This window comes from Cariama cristata, unplaced genomic scaffold (assembly GCF_000690535.1).
Source record: "Cariama cristata isolate BGI_N322 unplaced genomic scaffold, ASM69053v1 scaffold28664, whole genome shotgun sequence".
Taxonomy (NCBI): Eukaryota; Metazoa; Chordata; class Aves; order Cariamiformes; family Cariamidae; genus Cariama; species Cariama cristata.
In genome coordinates, this window is record NW_009611736.1 from 13,839 (window position 1) to 34,101 (window position 20,263).

General features: G+C 37.9%; 1 protein-coding gene across 1 annotated transcript in view; it reads right to left on the minus strand.

Moving 5' to 3' along the window:
- LOC104160272 (synaptotagmin-1) overlaps positions 1 to 20,263 on the minus strand; it is a 43,215-nt gene that overhangs the window by 9,760 nt on the left and 13,192 nt on the right. The window contains exons 3-5 of the mRNA XM_009698362.1: positions 19,518 to 19,640; positions 15,313 to 15,480; positions 11,738 to 11,905 (exon numbers count right to left, since the gene is read on the minus strand). Coding sequence (XP_009696664.1) covers positions 11,738 to 11,905; positions 15,313 to 15,480; positions 19,518 to 19,640 — 459 coding nt within the window. The remainder of the gene's footprint in view (positions 1 to 11,737; positions 11,906 to 15,312; positions 15,481 to 19,517; positions 19,641 to 20,263) is intronic.

Below are 20,263 nucleotides of genomic sequence, written 5' to 3' on the forward strand. Positions count from 1 at the left end.
TTCTTTAGGAAGACAAGACAGCTCATCAAAGGTCATCATAGCAATCAGTACCACACACTGAATTTCATTAATCTCTTCAGTAAAAAGAAAGAGGTCACCGCAGTCATCTATAAAAATCTAGGAAAGAAAACTGCACTTATCATGAGATGTCTGGCTCAATGATGTTCATTTTTAATAAATCTTAGACCACAAGGGAAATTCCAGAAGACTGGAACAGTGCTAATGTTATGCCCATCTTACTCAAAAAAGGCCAAATGGGATGAAGGCAGTACCTATTAGCCATTTGCCTTTTATCAAACCCAGATGAAACAAAGGAAGAACTCATAAAAGTTTGTATTAATGTTCATTAAAAGGATATGAAATGTAATGAATGTGAAATCACATGGTTTTATAGAATATAGGTCTTTTCAGCTAAAACCAGATTTACTCTTTGATAAGATTGTAAATTTGGTTGATGAAGGAAACATGCAAAAATTTATGTTGTTCTGTTCAAGGTCTACTGCTGTTTTTATAGATATAGAAGACATTTCTGCCGATAAAGTAAGTAGGTGATACAAAAATTATCATAATGGTAAATAATAATGCAACAGGTTGGTCAGAGAGAAAGTGCTAAATCACTTAGCTGTAACCAGTCACACAGAGTACATTTTCACACAGCCAAAAGCAAAAATTTTACATCCTAAGACAAAGAACTCAAGACTATTTCTAAGTATCTACTGAATCAGGAAATATATCTTACAAGGCAGTGCCTCCTGCTGAGGATTTAGGGTCATAAGCTACAGACCATGAACTGCCAGTGCAATGCTGTGCAAAACATTCAATAGCAGAAGTAAGCAGAAGTAGCCAGTGACTTTGCTTGTCTGGCAAATATACATAGTATACTGAACACAGTTCTTGTGTACATGTATTTTTTTAAGACACTGAAAACTACAAAGAAGGTAAAAAGTCACAACTCTTACTGGAAAAATGGAGAAAAAGCCTGATCATGAAAAACATAAAAGATGAATTTCTGCAGCTTTCTCAAAAGAAGAATGGAAGTGACTTGATTACAGTGCGTAAGTACTGCAGAGAAGAGGAAGCATCATGTATTAAATGGCTTGAATCTACTGAAGAAGGGCATAACAAGAATCAATAACTTGGAGTAGAACTCAGTAACCTCCAAATAACAAAACAAGGTACACATCTTCAACAGAGAGACAGAGTAACTGCTGAAGCCATAAGGGATGTGTTATTTTCTCCATCTACTGATGTCTTAAAATCAGTAACTTGCAAACTCTTTGCAAACCCTCTAAGAGTTTTGCAGTGGAGGTGCAAAGCTGCCTATAATGAACACTTATCTACTGTCAGCAACCTTCTCTTTGTGTCCTTTGTCAGTAAGGTCTCACACAGAATATTCCAGCGGAATTTCCACAAAATTCTGATTAGATGATATTAAAATCAGTCACAAGAAACTTGGTTTTGGTGGACTTCCACTAAAAGCATGCAGGATAATGCTGAAAGTTAGGATGCCATGAGGAAATCCAAGCTTTTGAAGTTTGCAGTCTATGGCCATGCAGCCAGGACAAAATGCCATGGGCTGACAATCAGAGGGTTTCTAGCTCCTTGCTCCAAAACCAAGCAAAGCCGAACTTTCAAGCTTGTAAGGGGGTTTCCTTGTGCCACCCTCTTCCCAACTTGACACAAGGGGAACACTACTATCTCCTGGATGCTGCTGGTTTTCTAGATTGAGTTTGATTATAGGAAGTTCTTTAAAATGTTCCTTGAAGATATAGGAGTCCTCCAGATTTAGGGCAGACCACCTCACCTCATTTAGAAAAATACCCAATTTGATAGGAAATAGTAGTATTTCTAAACAAAACAAAGATTTTTGAAATGGGAGAATTTTTTTTGCAGAAAGAAAATTTTAATGTCAGCTAGTCTGGGCTCAATGCAAATAAAATAGATCAGATTTAAAGACTTGTCATTGACCAGAATCAATGAACAGGTGGCCTAACAAGTCTAAGGAGCATGTCCCAATGTTTATACACAAGATATTCACAGCTTTATATGTAGTGATTGTGCTTGAAGGCTGACTAACAGCTAGTTTTCATGATAGGGAACATATAAACAGGAAAGTTTCAGAGCCTTAAATTCTTACATAATGTGAATAGTATTTCTGCTTGCAGGAACTGATGCCAATTGCAGAACTCTACAGCTGAAATCCAAGCAGGAAGCCAATGTTCTCAAGTCACTCTGGAACATATGATTGCTGCAGCAAATCTCATAGAGCTTAATTAAAATTTGTTCTCATTTACAATTATCATATATCAGAAAATATTAATTTTGGGATTTTATGTTTTTAATCATAAAAGTTGTAACTTTCAATGCACTAAATAGACATATTTTTCCTTTAGGCTGATGGATAAAACTAAAAGCATACAGTTCTCCATTAAGAAATCAACTAATAGTTCAGTATCACAGCCAGACATTCTGAAGAAATAACCATGTCTTTTAAGAGATTTTAAATGATCTAATGGTTTAAAGGGTATGCAGAAAAGTATGATTCTATATCTAGAGAAACATCGTAATTTGCTGTATCAAATTGCAATGAGACAAATTGGTCCTGATTGCAAAAAAAAGAGGATGGGGAAGCATGTGCATATTTGGATGGCACATGAAGTTACAGGTGGGGTTTTTTGGAGACCTTTGATGTACTGCAATATACAAGTTAATGTTTAAGAGTGATAGAAAATGTGGAGATGAAATCTACTACGACAAGAAAGAAATCATGGGTTACAGAGATGTGCTGTGGAAGAACCGCAGCTCTTACTTTGTGTCACAAACTTGTACCTATTTCCTGTACGATAAGAACAAGCAAAAAAAATAGAGTAATCAAAATTAATTCAAATGACCCACATCTCCTGGAAAACTTGCCTGCTCTAAAACATCATAGAAAATTAATGTTTGGCCTGACTGATTAATGTCAAAGTCTGAATGAGTAAAAACACTTTCAGCATAATTAGCTGCTATCTAATTCTGGGCTGGGCCTTAAGAGACAGGAGATGTCAGCTGCAGACCTCAGGGCACTCACATGAAAATGAGCTGCTGCCAGTTTTGAAGCCTGAGCTCCACTCATCAACAGCGATCTTCCTGTTAATTTTCACAGTTACTGAAGAAGATATGGAAAAACAAAGGTAAAATAACTGGGTTCCAGACAACCCAGGAGGTCTGAAGATTACCGGAAATAATTTAAGTAGCACCTCAAATTGGTTAAGGATCTAACGGGAAGCTCAGGCACTGTCTACCCACTGCCGTCCACACCACTGAGAAGCTCCAGTGACATGTTCTATGCCAGTGGCATCAAAAGCAAGTTATAAACCCCACATAATGGTAATTGTCTAGGGAAATGACTCAGGTTAGAATTTTATGGCAAGGCCTCTGCCTAAGAAGAGATTTGAACTCAAGGTCAGCCACAAATGGAAAAAGGCACTAGAGAAGGGTTCTCAAATTTAGTTGCCATTATCAGTGACAGTGGAAGTAGCAATAACTCATAATTCTGTTCTGTTGTAGGCGAATGCATCCAGCCGATCAAGCAGCAATAACATACTACTTTGAGCTCTCTTTCTCACTGCTAGTTTGGAAACTTCCACCTTTGCTGCTGTTTCTATAATTGTAATTGCAGACATAATGCTCAAAGAAAATGTCTTGGCCTCCATGTCACTGGAATCAGTTTCAGGTATTTCTTTTCATCTAGTGCTTGGCTTGCAAGAAGCACATACAGATAATACCTGGGTCCAAAAGGAGATCAGAAACGAATTTCATCCGCGCACTGATGATTGTAGCTCAAAGTGAGTTGTGTTCTGCTCTAAGGAGACTGCAGGACTAGTAATTCTGTGACAGTGACCATACTCAAGCCCTCCACAGAAAAAAATTATACTCTAGAAACTCTGCCAGTAGAAGGGACAAAACAACTACAGCACCACTCCATCAGTGAGCCAGCCAGGCAGCCATCTGAAACAAAAAGTCCCAGTTAATGCAATTAAAGGCCTCTCACAAAACTATTAAAGCCTGCACAAAAGTTTCCACCATGGAAGATGCATCATAAAAGAAAGATGTATTTCTGCTCCATACTCAGGTCTACATCTCGTATGCACACGCACACAGAGTGAGAATATGCTGAGAAGTGAGGAGGTGGAGTGATTCACAGAAGTTTGATCTCTGGTCAACACAGGTAACAAAAAGCAACAGCAACTTCAGACTAGAGGCTAAAAAGTGGAACGTAATTATTAACTGACTCACTCAGGAGTATAGAATGATGGTAGAAGTTAAAAAAACCCCAAAACCTAAAAGAATAAGAAACAGAGATCAGTCAACATTTTATGATTTTCTCCCTTTGTGTGGCCAGTGCTATGAAAGTCTGGAGGGACAGATACATACAGAGAGAGAAGAAATGGTTTGATCTTTAGACAATGGCATCATTCTTGAAGTAAAATTCCTCACTACTGGAATTCTAGGTGACAGAGAGGTTAAAAAAATTTGAATTGTATAGCACCAACATTATAAATGTTCATGCTCAGATAAAGTACAGAAAAGCATTTACATCTATCTTGTTAATCTCTTTAAATCTTAATGTGTGATGTAGAGTTACCTATGAACATCCAAGAATAATAATAATTGCTTTGATCTATGTGATTGAAATCGAAAGACTAGCCATAATCAGTCCTTCAAAAAGAACTGTGTGTATGTTGCAGACTGCGAGATCTTAAAAACTGGAAATGTCAGCTCTCCATTAACCTACAAGGGAAAAATGCATAAAATGCAGAAACAGAGATGTTCTATGAAAAAGGTTTTTTCTGCAAGTTATTATTTCATACAACAGCATCCTGCCCAGACTAAATTAGACATGAACAAGAGAAAAAGGCTATGCTATTCCAAAGGTTTTTAGAATCTAATTTAAATCATCATGTCCTGAGTATTTTTCTAGTTATGATGACAACAATCACAGAGTAAGCTGTAGAAGGCCACGGAAAAGAAAGAGGAAAGAAGTACAGGGTTGATTGCATTAAAACCACCCAGCCACATCACCTGTAACACAGCAACAACACATCAGCCAACGTGAGGAATTTCTTTGGCCTTTGGTAGAAGGCTGAGTTTCATGATACAATTGAACAGGTAACTGTAGGAATGAGTTATCGCTGTCTGTTGTCAATTTACCCCAGAAATAAGATGTGGTAATACATCCTAAATTCATGTAGTCTACCTCTTAAAATATTAGCATAAAAACAATAAAAGCCTAATACCACCGAACTGAAAATACAGTGTTATGTTCTAGATTTTAACTGTGATTTCTTTAAAATAAGGGCATCTGGTGCTAATTCCTGTCACAGGTACAAAGCAAAGTGCTTCAAATGCCAGTTAAGCTCGTTGTTGAACTAAACTGAAACACAACAGGCTCTCAAAAGAGGTTAAATGGTTACTATGGTAATCCCTGACATGGTCTGAATTGGTGTTGAAGAACTGACACAGGAAAAAACCTAAGAAAATGGCTAATCTCTTTCTTTCTCGGACCATTATTCCTAAATCTTTATTTTTAACTTTTTCAAAAATACATCTTTCTCTGATGCTTCTGGAAACTAAGATCTTTTAGTTCTACGTGGAGTGGGCACAACAAAGCGAGGAGACCCTCTCACCTCTATTAAGCATTTTAAAATATCCTACACTTGAGCAATGAAAACCCACAGAATAACACTAAGAGGCAGAGGTGGGGAATTGTCCACTATTCCTTCCTTCCAGCTTGTAACTTTCTACAAGGTCTTTAGGAATATGCCTTGTCTAGAATCAATATAATTATTCTTATTTTGTGTATCGATCATTAGATGATTAGCACCAAGTGTAGGATCTACTTTGTCAGCACAGTTTAACCTCAAGATGCCCCGCCACACTTGAAAGTCAAATGGTAATAAATATGTTTTTGACAAATAAGCAATCCAAGTTTTTTTGACCTCAGAATGAATACTGTGCAGAAGCAGAAGGGCCCGAGCAGAGCCTGAATTTGACACTATCACTGAACTACTTCTTCTTGTCTACTGTCCTCTGTATTTGAGTTTAATACCTGTAAAGCCAGACAGTCTGAGATGAATCAAGACAAGTTCCCTTTTGATTTCAAGTAGGCCAATTACATTCTTTTTGTTATAACACAAGAATGCCTCTGACCTCCTAAGGTAGGTGTCTCCTCCAGAGATGGAGTTAAGAAAGAGAATACTCAACAAAGGTACATAGTAGGATTGTCAGCAGTTTGAGTATGAAAGGCGAGAAAAGAAATGCATAATTCCAATAGCCTGAAACAGTACTGTAACTGCTCTACTTGATGGTTTTATGGTTTTACCTTTAAAATTACAACATTTCAACATCTTCAATTTCAAGACAAAAACCAACTAATTACCTGCTGAAGAATTTCAAATCAGGCTTGCTTATTCTCAAACTTAAGAACTTCTGGTTTGTTCCCTGTCTCACTATCAAATTCACTTCCTTTGCAGGACAGATGCTGCAGAATGTTGAACTTGCGTACAACACTGTGCATTTACTGTATGTAACTTTGCCACAAAACCTGAAAATTAAAACCCCCTTAGATTTAACATTTTAAAGCTTTAATTAGGTGTAAGAAGAAGTGAACTTGAGAAGACTTGAACACCATGCAGAAAACATAGTGATCCAATCTAAGTATGCAGCCAAATAAAGTAGACCTCACATTTTAAAATTTGTCTGACACTCTGATAGCATCTCCACAGGGATAATGATACTTTCTTTTACAAAGCACTGTGCTATCTGCAAAGCTGTGTGAGAACTAAGTGTTATTATTAGAGATGGGAAAGGCCTATTAGATCATCTGTCCATCTCTGATACAAGAGAAAATGACAATGATTTGCTGCTGTGATTTGACAGTGACTTTGTAAAAATGTCCTTCCCTTTTAACTCTCTGCAAGTTTCAGTGCTGAGTATTCAATAAGCTGGAGAGCCTACTAACTTCATCAGTCTCCAACTTCTACCAAGCATACAAAGGTATTAAATATACCACATTTCCATCTCCTTCCTTCAACTTCTGTTTTCTGAAGAGGAAGAAAAGAACAGTCCTCATGAACAGCGCATGTCAAGCTTCGCAGCATTGGTTCCACTCCCCAGCTGCAGACCGCTTGCATCTCACCCCTTTGCAAGGCAGTATGTAGCATCTCTCCTGCTTGGGACTGTGCATCGTGGTGGAGAGAAGCTGTTGTGCATCTTGCTGGTGGTTTCTAGCAGACTTGCAACTCAAAAGCCATGTACAAACCCGCTGTTTTATGAGCACGCATCCATCATGTAACCTATCCACGGTGGATGCCTGATCAGATAATGCATAGGGTCTTATGTGATGGCAGTCGTAAGAGGTCTGCAGAACTCTTGGTGGATACTAGCAGGTCAAAGATCCTTCTCATGGAATAAGGTTTTGCTTCTCCACTGCTTTCAAGGGAAAGAATTGCTTCTGCTTTTCTTTATATTCCCTAAAATTTCTTGGAAAGTTTGCTACAACAGGTTTTCAATTTAAGTGCCAATATAACAAAATGTCTGGAGGGAAATCAGTTGAAGTATTCAGAAGATGAGTCTCAGTATGATTCACACTGCTGTGAGCAAAGAAGAGGTCTGTCTGGCCTTCTGTACTGGAGTGATAACAGATATTGGATGCAGTGTGTACTCAGATAAAGTTAATGGCAGTGACATCTGGTAGATGACACAGAGGAGCAAACTCCTATCATCTGTTTTTTAACAATCTGTGCCCAAACCATTATATGTCAGACTTGGTAAAAGTGAATAACCTTTCAGTATCTACCACTCTTCCCTCCCATGCTTTCAGTCATATGAGACTGAAGGACTACTAGATAAATCATCTCCATATATTCACAAGGACGGTAGAGCTAAAAGCAGCCAGGGAAGAAGGATTCAAGGTACGCAGCTCATCAGTAGTGGCCTCCCCAATATTTAGCAGTCATTGTACAGACTCGTACGTTCCCAAAGCCCTCTCACAGTCGTAACAAATGCTTACATAAAGCCTTGTACCTTCAAAGTGCTTCACCAGCATAACTATGTTAATAAGATCTTTCCCAGAAGAGAACGCAGTGTCAGAGAGATGCTATTCAAATGGCTGTGCTGTGAGAGGCAGAGCTTCAAATATTCATTAAACCTTCAACCTTTGCCATCAATTTCAAGCCCATTTACAAAAAAGAATGGAAAGTACAGTGGAGTTTTATGAGCAAAAAGAAGAGTAACTGCTCATAAAATTATTTTTCCCTCTATGATTGCAGTGTTAATTAAATTGTATATTCTGTGATGTGCATCAACTGAATTTGACATCAAGTGAAATAAAAATAAGATTTTTATACTCAGTTTAACTGACGCCACCTAGATGGTTCTTTCAAAGTGATTGGTGACAATTGCCACTGATATGCTTTGGTATACATCTTGTTTAGGGGTCATAATTAAAACATTAAGGTTAGTTTGGCATTTGATACTTAATTGCAAACATATTTAGAATTCTAGTTAGTGCTAGGTTGTTAAGAACTGACAAACCTACCTGTGTACCGTAAGAGCAAAAAAGGAAATAAAACATGTCATTCTTCAAATATTGCAGACCACGTACAGATGTGCTTTTCAAGGACAAATTTTTTACACAATTATAACATGTACAATAGTCTACAAAAGACTTTTTTGGTAGTAGTAGAATTACATTTGTCATACAGTTTTGGATGAAATCCAGTTGCTTAGGTTTTAACTTGTTTTTCATCATGTTTTCTTACAATTAGTACGCCAGACTGCCATATCATGTTCATGATCACTATCAGAAGACAAGCATGTGTTTGTTGCTATACATCTGGCATAGGTTAATCATGTTAGCCTTTGTATGTGCAGTACTGTGTTTGCTTATTCTGAAGCCAGGGTACTTCGTGGTTGCAGCTGTATCTGCTGTGAATTCTGCAATGTCTGCTGTGTCAGCTGATAACAGGTTTATGGAGATAGGACCTTTGCCATTCCTCTCTGTCCCCTATTTATCACATAAAATGTACCAGAATTTGGCATCTTTGCTGTGGAGCAGGGGCCAGAACATCGAAGACGATGAGGTACCTGGTAGTAGTCAAATATGGAAATGAAAGAGATATTTTGTGTGAAACACAGCTCCCAAGTCACTGACAGATGAAACTCTCTTGGTTCTTGGTAGAGATTTCTTTTCCAAATTGGGCTAAGTAATTCTTTGAATCAGGCTCAACATATGTGATGTGCAGAAGCAGAGGTTCCGTAACAGCGCAAAAATAAGTAAAGATTGTTTGGATTAAATATACTTGCTTTACCTACATCTTGAGTTACTAGTTTCTGTGGCGTCACTTCTTATTTGTACAGTGAGCTCAGGAGCTGTTGTAGAAAAACTACAACTAGTATATAGAAAACTAAGATTAATAAAGTCTCCAATTAACCTAAGTTATGATATTTTTCTATATTTATTGGATATCTTGCATGCTTATGAGCATGGAGATGCAAAAATGAAACAGGAGACACCCCATATTATGAAAAAAATATTTAGGGAGTTGGTGTAAGCACAATTTTTCATAGGATCATATTGCCTATCTTCTTATTAATAAAAAAGTCACACATTGGTAGCAACTTCAAAAAGGCCTTATGAAAACACTTTACAAAAACGACAATGTTTTCTCTGCACATATAGTACCTGAAATGTGAAGAAAGGTGAGGGAAGATGCTCAAATGGGAACTAAGAAAAGCTAGTTTCTTCTAGCTAACATGACTGTCATGCAAATATATTTGCATAGACAAATGACAAACACATGTAAAAATACAAATCCGTCAGTTCACTTGGGCTCTGAAAGCACAAATCAGGTACAACCTAGATTTTGTCTCTACTGCAAACTATGCAAAGCTCTTGTAACACTCTTCTAATATCCAAATACTTTAAGAATTATTTAATTGTCTTCTTCTGTTTTAATAAAAAGTTCTTTCCAAGCCAGAATGCATTTTTGGAAGTAGCTCACACTGTTCAGTATCTATGTCAAGCATCGTTATCATTGCTTTGTATTAGTAGGATATGAACTTTATGAACCAACCAAGCGACTGAGCCTGGGGTTACTGTGGACATGAGCTAGAAAACTCAAGAGGCATTGTTCTGTGCCACAACAGATGAAACCCCAAACTTATCTATACTGTGTTATCCGTCAGCTGCATATGGGGATATCATTGTTTATGTTATAAAAGCTTAAAGTTATACTAAAAAGGTAAAGTCTCCATTTCTCTTTGTGTAGTGTTTGGCTTATTTTATGTGTTCTGAAACAGAAAAACATGAAACACTTTAATATCACATAAAATAGTGCAATAAAAGTCCAATTTGATACTTAATAAAGTTTGGAAATATTAATACACTCCAATTTCACATTTCTAGCTTTCTGGTATGCTGAGGCCTTAAAAGAACAGGGCCCTTAAACTGCAAACTTCATTTTTCTCTTTTTTTCATTTTCATCTTTAGCTCTAAGAGTGGAAGAAAAATGCCCCATATAGCATGGGTACCGATGTCACATGCAATAAGAGAGCCCTGCAAATGCTGTCGCTACGAAACAATGCCATGCAGAACAGTCTCAATGTAGCAGTGGCTTTCAAATCAATAGGCAGTAGAAGAAAGTAATCTGAAAATATAGCTTTTTAAAACAAAGACTCAAAAAGGCAAGACTGAATTCTACCTTTTTTGAAAATCTGAGAAGGCCGCATAGCTCAGTGTCTGCTGAATTTTTCACAACTTGTAGTCTAAATCCAATATTCAGGTTTTCATCACTCTTATTAAGGAAAGATTTTGTCTAGAGATTGTCCCTTTAATTACAGAAACTAAGGTTCAAATCCAAAGCAGCTTATTAACTAAATTAGACAATAAGGAACTCAGACTCAAATTCCTTCTTTTCCCATCAGAGAACTGAAGCAGGCTGTGCACTCTATTATGAGTGGGCAGATATTATCTAGCAATCAAAAGGAAAAATAATGTAAAGCTGAGTACAAAATGCTCTTATAATAAGCAAAAAGGTGGATGTGCCAGTATGAACAACCTCACAGGACGCACAAATTAGTGATGAAATATTTCCAAAAAGTGTCTTGTGTACATGTAGCACTATACCTACTAAATAATGAACCCATAGGATGCTGGCACAGAGAGAAAAATAAAAAAGGTGATTAATATTTGAGTGAGATCCCATTCCAAGGTCTTTGTCAAATGCATGATTCTAATCAATGGATATTATTGTATAGCAGCTCAATACAACCTGTAAGGTATTTCAATGAAAACCTACCATTATCTTCATGCACAATAAGATGCCTTGAAATGCAAACATTGAGAATGATTAGGGTCACAAAGAAGCCTAAATGCACACTGCTCTTATAATTCAAATGCAAATTCTATGTACCTAAACTGCCTCAATTCAAGAAAAAGTCAAACTCATGAAAACTTTCTTAATATGTTGCATAAAGTATCAAAAAGATTAAAAATAGGATTAGCAAAGGAGAATGTACCATTCAATGAGTATTGGAAAAGATGCTTATCGAAAATTTATCAGGTGAAGTAAGTCTGAGAAACGCTGATAACAGATGGGAGCTGTCTTGGGGAAAAAAATGTTGCTAGTTTGACTGTTTCTCTAGCTGAGGATAAGAGTGTCCTGGGGGAAAAATAAAGCCTGATTTTCCTTACCTCTTCCTTCTCTGCACTTTGCAAGTCCCTCCACTCCTCAGTGACATGACCGAAGTCCACTGTGTTCATCGCAACCTTATATTCCCCAATGATATCATGTTTGGAGAAACGATCAAAGTCATAAACTGCCATCACCAAAGTTTTTCCACCCAGCTCGGAGTACGGCACCTACAAAGTAGAGAAAATGACAAACTCTCTATCTGAGACAATAAAGATCAGTACACTACAATGCAAATCTATTTCTTTGGTTTATCAGCTGTCATCTCAGGCAAATTGAACTACAGAGAAAATTATGAGGTGTATTTGTTTCAGAGTCACCAGATGCAGTATTTTTTGAGACCAGGCTCTGGCACTCAATAGAACAATGTGGCAGCTCACTCATCACTCCCCAGGTTTTTCTCATTCTACTTCAAATCATTTTGTGGGTGATGAAACTGAAACAGGAAGACCAATTATTTGCACTGAAGACACATGAACTTTTCACACAATGGTGTCTTTTCCTCAATAAATCAACTGTCATCACTCAGAAATGGGTAGCTCCTAGACTGATGGAAAAAACAGAACTGGTTTACTGTATATGACACAAAGTAATTAGACACTAAATAGTTCTCCTACAGTTCCACTACCTATTACTTACCAAGGCATATTTTTCATTATTATACCTTTCAGACTGTAGACACTAAGGTGCTTTCTAAGTCACAGTGTACAGCTAGAAATTGTGGTGGCAGTAGGCCAAGTTCTGACTAATTCTCCAGCTGTTCTGATGTGTTTCAGACAGATGCTGCGGGTTAGGACGCTTATGAGTCACATTTTTAATATTCAGATGAAGACGGGCAGTTCAGGTAAGATACACGTGAGTGGCTGCCTGGAGAGGTCCGATTTAGGAATTGTTTGGACTTACATTGAACACTTGGTCAATCTGAATATACTGTGCAAGTACAAATGGCTTCCACGCGTTTCAGTAAACATTTCTCTATTAATTGTCTACATAAAAAGAGAAATGAAAAGCGTGGTATTATCACTGGCCTTGTTAACCTCTTTATGTTCCAGTCTGTTTAAACTCTAGGACTGTTGTCTTTTGTTACTGTTCGGCTTCAGCTTGCTTTTTAAAATACTTACTAATAACATGAGTAGTTTTCCTTTCTCATAACATCTTATATAATGTTTAAAGGAAGCTTTTCAAGTTGAAAGCTAGCTCCAGCTTCCATTACTGAGTACAATAGTTTCAGTGGGTATAGGGTTGTGTATTGTAGTAAATACTATAGCAAAATCTGTTTTGATTCTGTAAATTATTTACAGCTTCTAAAAAGCTATAGAAGGTAAATGGAAGGTATGTGGAAGGAAAAATTCAAAATAATTTCATTTTTATTTTTATGCAGCTTCAAAAACAGGGGAAGAGAAATGCTCTAAAGTTTCTTTCTCCATCAGTTTACCATACCACTTAATGGATCCTGGTCATTTGGAATGCATGAAAAGACTACATTTATCATTCTTGACTTTTTTTTTTTAATCATTAACTTGACCTCAGTAAAGCTTATTTTAGCTACCTTCCTTTTAAAAGAAGATCTAGTGGCAGTGCTTCCTCCATTCATTACCTCTAAAGTAGTCTCAGCCTCCAGCTTTGTTCAGGACTACCAAGGACGTCCTCAGCTCCTACAAAGAATTGCTCCCTCTCCCCGCTTTCTGCTCTGCTCAGAGATACTCAGCCTCTCGACTTAATGCAGGTGAGACCTTGGTAGAAGGACACGTATCAGAGTGTTTTTCTGGCACAGACATGCCGTTCCTCTAGATATGAACCCTCTTCCCACTTTGGGCCTGAGGAGGAACACCTCCCTCTGCCAGACCAGGGTAGTCCAGCTAGGATTTCTCAGTTTTCTTTTGGTAGCACAGTGTGGGTATAGAATTGAGACAGCTGGGGCCTAACAAACACCTGTCCTCTGGAATGGCACCATGGATGTCTGGGAAACAGAAATGAAAAGGGGAATATAACACAGGGAACCACCTAAAGAAGGGAAGGAACGAGGTCCAGGGCTCAAGATGCAACACAACAGAAACACCACCCCTCTCATGCCCATTAGCCTTTCTCTGGGAGGAAGGCAGGCAGCTCAGAGCTGTGCCCTGGGAGAAGGCAACAGAAGGGGCCTGGGCTGCCTGGTGGGCAGCTCTGCCAAGGAGAGAGATGGAAAGGATGCCAAGAGCAGCTCTGCATCACCTGTGGGTCACAGAAGTAAGGCTCTGCCCACGTAAACGAGCTATCAACAGTAATTCCCGTGGAAATTATTTATTACAGTTGCAGCACTAGTTAAATGGTTGCTTGTCTTTTTCACTGTAGTCCCCAGAACAATGATAGTACTTGGCATGCCCCGTTGGTTTTCTCTTGAGTACAGACCACAGCATCCAGGGGATGATCAGTACCATATTCAGATGCACCTAAACACTCTGTCAGGTCTTGTGTGGAAAGTAAATTTTCTTCTGGAGCATAAAATTTGAATATTAAAGTTGTGACTTAAAACAAGTGGACATTATAGCCCAGGAGTGGATGATCTGATTTACAATTTGTGCCTTCATCTTAGATGACAGCATTATTGGTCCTTTCTTTTCTTTTGTAAGCTGCACAGGAATCTGTAATTTATAACTCTGTTTTCTTTTAAATACTCTCTTAGGAAAGCTCAAGAAAAAAATAACTCTCCACAAAAGATTATTTTTATGAACATCTTCAAGGAAAAAATAAGCTTATATATGCAGTAGTAGTTCTGGCCTCCAGGGATATCTTTCTCATTGAATGATTACATAGCCTGAGTCTTTCACTGTTCCTGTTTTCAATCTGTAGCTGTCATTATAAGATTGGGCATAGAGAGAAAGGCCTAAAGTAACAGCAGAAGAATGTATAGTAGGAGAAGCCCTATGGAACGTGATGTATAGCATTCCTTTATTGTATTAAACTGGGGTTTAGATACAGCTGCAGTTTTAGAAAACCACTATTGATACATACTATTGGAAAGACTTAAATATTGAAACATAAGGCTTAGCTACATTTATTTAGTTCATATGTTATTAAACCTGAGACATGATTTCTTTTCATATGTAAAGTAGCATGGCAAAGAATTGCTATGACAAAGTCTAGCAAGATTAATCTGCCATGTTGTCCTTCAGCTATTTACCTTCCTTGAGTTTTAATTTATTTTTGAGGGGAAAAGAAATGGGATACTACAATTCATAAATCAGACTACAAAGATATTTAAAGAAAATGCTGGTCTAGTGAAATTTACCTGGCATTTGTCAAAGTGTCACTGTTTTCTGACTTTCTGGTAAGTTTTATCCAGCCATAAAATATGGATCAGATTGTCATACATTAGGATAACTGAAATGCCTAACATTAAACTGTGCATTTTACACCAACTAAGGTCTGACCCTATGTTATACCATTTTCATCATAAGATTGAATATCACAGGTTTCTGCAACACGAAAAATGACTGTGCTGCAGTTATCAATTAACTATGACACCCAACTTTGTAGCCAAGTGCGAGATACATAGTAGTCAAATAAAAAGTTTCAATAATTATCAAAAAAATACCTTGAATGTAAATTGCTCATTGAAAACAGGGTTAAGGGTCTTTCTGTGGACTTTTGTCTCGTATTTCTTCTTCTTATCAGGCAGCAGGAAAACTTTCACATAGGGATCAGATGTACCACCCATATCTAACGCAGGCAGCTCAGCTGCTTGAATAATTCCAACCAGAAGCTGAAAAGAGAGAAAAACAGCAGAATAAAATTTCAAAAAGATATTTATAAAAAAACTGTAACAGATAAATACACATGCAGACTCTATTTCTGGTCTACGAAAAACTACTCTCTCCTTCTTCAAGAAAGGCAAATGAAGAAACACTTCATAGACTTTAGAAAACCAATTATGGCAGATGCAGACTGTACAAAGGCTGTTTTTAAGCAGAAAAGAGGTTTTCAAAGGGCAGCTGATTACAGCTAAATACAGACTTCATCTTTTTAAAGACTGCAATCAAATAACTTTCAATTGCTCTCTCCTCTTGTGCATTATTTTTCTATGCTGAGCACCATGAATAGAAATCACATTATTAAACAATCAGGAATGTCTAATTTTGACTACGAAATTTGTATTCTAAATCCCCAACATGTAACCTTCCCCCCAACCAAACACACAAAGGTGATATACCAAATGCAAATCCTCAGGCAGATCTTTATTGAAAAAAAATGGATCTTGCAGTCTTCCTTATATTTAACTTCTCTTGTTACGTATACAAATGGGTTGAGGTAGTAAACTAAGAACAGTACGTGTAAAAAATACCCCATGAAAACTAATCTTTGGTAACTAAATCCTAATAACAATTTGCAATCTTATTGCAAAACAGAAAAATTAATTTCCTAAATCTCTTATACACTTTAAAAAATAAGACTGAAGCACATTTGAAACTGTAAATGCCCTGGCCACTTTTAAAGTGTTATAAATGCAGACTTATGTTATGTTATGTCATGCTACATTATCTAGACATCCCAGCCTGTATTAGGCCTCATCAGCCCAACAGAGTTGAGAAAAAGAAAATACTTTTGATCTTGTTTCATTGATACAGAACTAAGGTAAACATTGAACTGACTCTTCAAGGTCAATCTGGAGACAAGATATTAAGAACTGGGAATGAAATCAGAGAATATTTTCTTCTAAATCAGTGCTTCAGTCACAATATATTTGCTTCTCTTATGGATGAATTGTTTAAAATTGGAAACAGAAGCTCTAACAACTGCAATACAGAACAATATAATCAATCTAGGAAAGAAGCTTCTGGCTTCTCAACTTCCTCAAGGTTGGACTTATTTTTACCTATCTTAAATTCACAGTATGGTCTGCATGCTTTCCCACCTATAGGACTCTTAAGCTCCATGAAACATTTTCCTTCAGCTGTAAGAAACATTTCTCCATTTCTGTCTCATTCTTATTCTAGATGCATAACTGTTCATAAATACATGGATAGGCTCAGGATCTACATCAAGTCTTTCACAGGAAGGAGTGAAAAACAAGTCTATGACTTTTAGTTAGCAGATTGGAAAAGCAATTCAATTCTTTTTTAAAATTTCTCTCTCTAAAACTGAGGCATCATGGTCTGGGGAGTACATCGGTCATCTTGTCTCCATTCTTAACCCTGTGCAATATATTAGCCAGATACTTGGTCTGTAGTTTCATGCCACTGTGCTATACTAACCTAACTGAATCCCCTCTTCTGCTCTTTTATATCAACTATCCTCTGACAAATTCCAAGCTGCAACATAGTTTAGAGCAGCAAAATAAAAAAGGAATTCATAACTCAAATAATGTGTTACCTTAATCAAATACTACACACTTTCACAGATTTGTTGCTCTCCCATCCTATTTTCCTTTTGGATCGATGGGCCGAGGTCAACTGTATGAGGTTCAACAAGACCAAGTGCCGGGTCCTGCACTTTGGTCACAATAACCCCATGCAACGTTACAGGTTTGGGGATGAGTGGCTGGAAAGCTGCCCGGCAGAGAAAGACCTGGGGGTGTTGGTCGACGGCCGGCTGAACATGAGCCGGCAGTGTGCCCAGGTGGCCAAGAACACCAACAGCATCCTGGCCTGTATCAGAAACAGTGTGGCCAGCAGGACTAGGGCAGTGATCATCCCTTTGTACTCTGTGCTGGTGAGGCCGCACCTTGAATACTGTGTTCAGTTCTGGGCCCCTCAGTACAAGAAGGACACTGAGCTGCTGGAGCGTGTCCAGAGAAGAGCAACAAGGCTGGTGAAGGGCCTGGAGAAAAAGCCTTATGAGGAGCGACTAAGGGAGCTGGGGTTGTTTAGTCTGGACAAGAGGAGGCTGAGGGGAGACCTGATCGCCCTCTACAATGACCTGAAAGGAGGTCGTAGTGAGGTGGGGGTCGGTCTCTTCTCCCCGATAACTAGCGATAGGACAAGAGGAAACGGTCTCAAGTTGCGCCAGGGGAAGTTCAGGCTGGACATTAGAAAGAACTTCTTCATTGTTAGAGTTGTTAGGCATTGGAACAGGCTCCCCAGGGAGGTGGTGGAGTCATCATCCCTGGAGGTGTTCAAAAAACGTTTAGATGTGGTACTTCAAGACGTGGTTTAGTGGACATGGTGGCATCAGGTATACGGTTGGACTTGATGATCCTTGAGGTCTCTTCCAACCATAATGATTCTATGATTCTATAATATAGTTCACAAAATCAACATTTCCTTTATTAAAATTCACACAGAAAGTTTGTTTTCATAGTCTAAGGAAACTGAAATCCATTTGTCAGAACATGTTTGCAGCTTTTCCTTTCCCTCTCTTTAGATCTTCTGCTTCTGACAGGTCTAATGCTTCATACTGATTTCATACTGATTTCAAGGGGGATCTGTGTGACTCATCACATGGCCAGGGAATTTGCTCTGGGAGTCAAGGAAAAGCTCCTTTAACCACAGTTTCTTGAAAGACTTCAGAATTCTTTTTGGCTCTTGCATTGAAAAACAAGCACTGGTAGTCAGAAGACAGTTGAAAATACAGGGAAATACTATGTATTACACCAGGGCATAGCTGTGTGTAAATACCCTATTGCTGACATTTTTCTTAATTTCTCTTATTTTCTTTGTCTTGCAACAAGTAAGCATACTGCATTCCGTGAACAGCATCAAATAAAGAACCTGAATGCGGAAATAAATCGCAGGTACATGTGGAAATCAGCTCAGATGAAGAATAGGAATCATCAGGGATTTAAGTTCAGTAGTCAATTCTTTCCTTAAATAGAGAAGAATGACGTGGTTTTGACTGAAGCTGTCAAAAAATGAAATGCAGGATACGTATTCCCAAGCTCACTGAAAGACACGCAGTAGAAGTGAAGTGAGATGTGTTGGTGTGCTTCAGTCTAAAGTTAAGCACAGTGAGTTTTAATGTGAGGCTGTGAACTGGTACAATTGACAAAAGTGATGCCAACCACAGCAAGAGGCCAGGGAAGGGAATTAAATATGAGCTAGTTCAGGACGTGGCCAGACCTGTTAAGTAGGTCGATTCTAGGTCTACATCGCATTACAGTGTCTATTCCTACTGAAAACTTGGGTAAGTATGCCAAAGTTTGGTCTTATCAGCTTCAGAGTAGGGTACTGAATGAGTATCAGTCCTTGATTGAAGAGATTCTTCTTCTCCAGCTTTCCTGTTTTTTTTTTTTGGATAGACCTTTTTATTTGGACTTTTGTTCCAAACTAGAATTTTCTTGGCTAGTAGGTGTACTTTCATGGAGGGCCACAGAACCTGATGTAGCTAGTTAATAAGGCAAAGTGTAAACTTGTTGAAGTGAGCGAAAGCTACTCCTGGCAATCTTACCAACTTTCTAAAAGACCCACAAGAAATCAACTTGCTTTTATGTCCCTCTCTTTTTCCTCACATCTTTTGTTTGCTTACATTTTAAATACCTGAAGGCTGAAGATATCTTTTACTGTCTGCATGCATACTCCATAATATAATGTGGGTTGACATTGATTGGTGATGCCTTAATGTAAGTTCTTAATAACCATCAGATAAAACTGTGTATTCAATTTTGATTAAAGGTATAATATAAACTCCAAGTACATTTAATACCAATTTAGTAGTACCTCTGGCATGAATCTTCAGTCTGGCTTTCTCCTTTTACTTCGTGCAAGCAGTAAGGATTTCAGAAACATCTACTTCTAACTAAACGTATTACTTCATTCTCCCCTTGCACACACAGAAATGAAATGTTACACGTTGGTTGTTTCAAACCTGATTGTTCTGGAAGTCATAATCCAAAGAATATTGGATTTTCCCTAGTTTCTCCACTTCTTTGGGTTCTTCTTTCTCTTCCCCATCAGTCAGCCCAGTCTCAGCATCATCATCCTTAAGAGCCTAGAAAGAAGGAATGTAATACTCATAAACAAGGCAAACTCTTAAGTACCAACTTAAAACAGACACCGTCCTCAAATCTATTTTAAAGCCACTAAAAGCAAGCATGACAGCAGAAATCCAAATATGCAGTTTACATATATATTTGTACTATTTAGGTTGCTCAAGAAGATGTTATAAATCAGCAAGCAAGCAATGGAAGTAGGAAGAAAGCTTCTTGGACTATTCAAGCAACGATTGTTATAAAACCTGAAAGTAGAAACAAAATACCAACTCGATATAAAAAAATTCTTCTGGGTTTACACCGGTTCTTAAAGAGGCACACGGAGGCAAACATGCTATTAAATGAGCAAGGTCACACATTCACTCAACTTAAGAATATCTTGGCAATGTCAAACCTGGTTGTGCATGCTGTGAATTGTTTGCAATTGGCAACATGTTTCTGTAGGATTACTATGATAAAAGGCATGTGCTGTGGATGAGTTCTTCCTACAATCATACGCCAAACATTTTTCATGTTTATTTAGAATGAATATGGAAGCAAAGTTTTCACCATGCCATTAGCAAATGCACGTTTCTCCTTCTCCCTCCCTCCCGAGACCAATTTCCTTTTTATTCATTCCTGC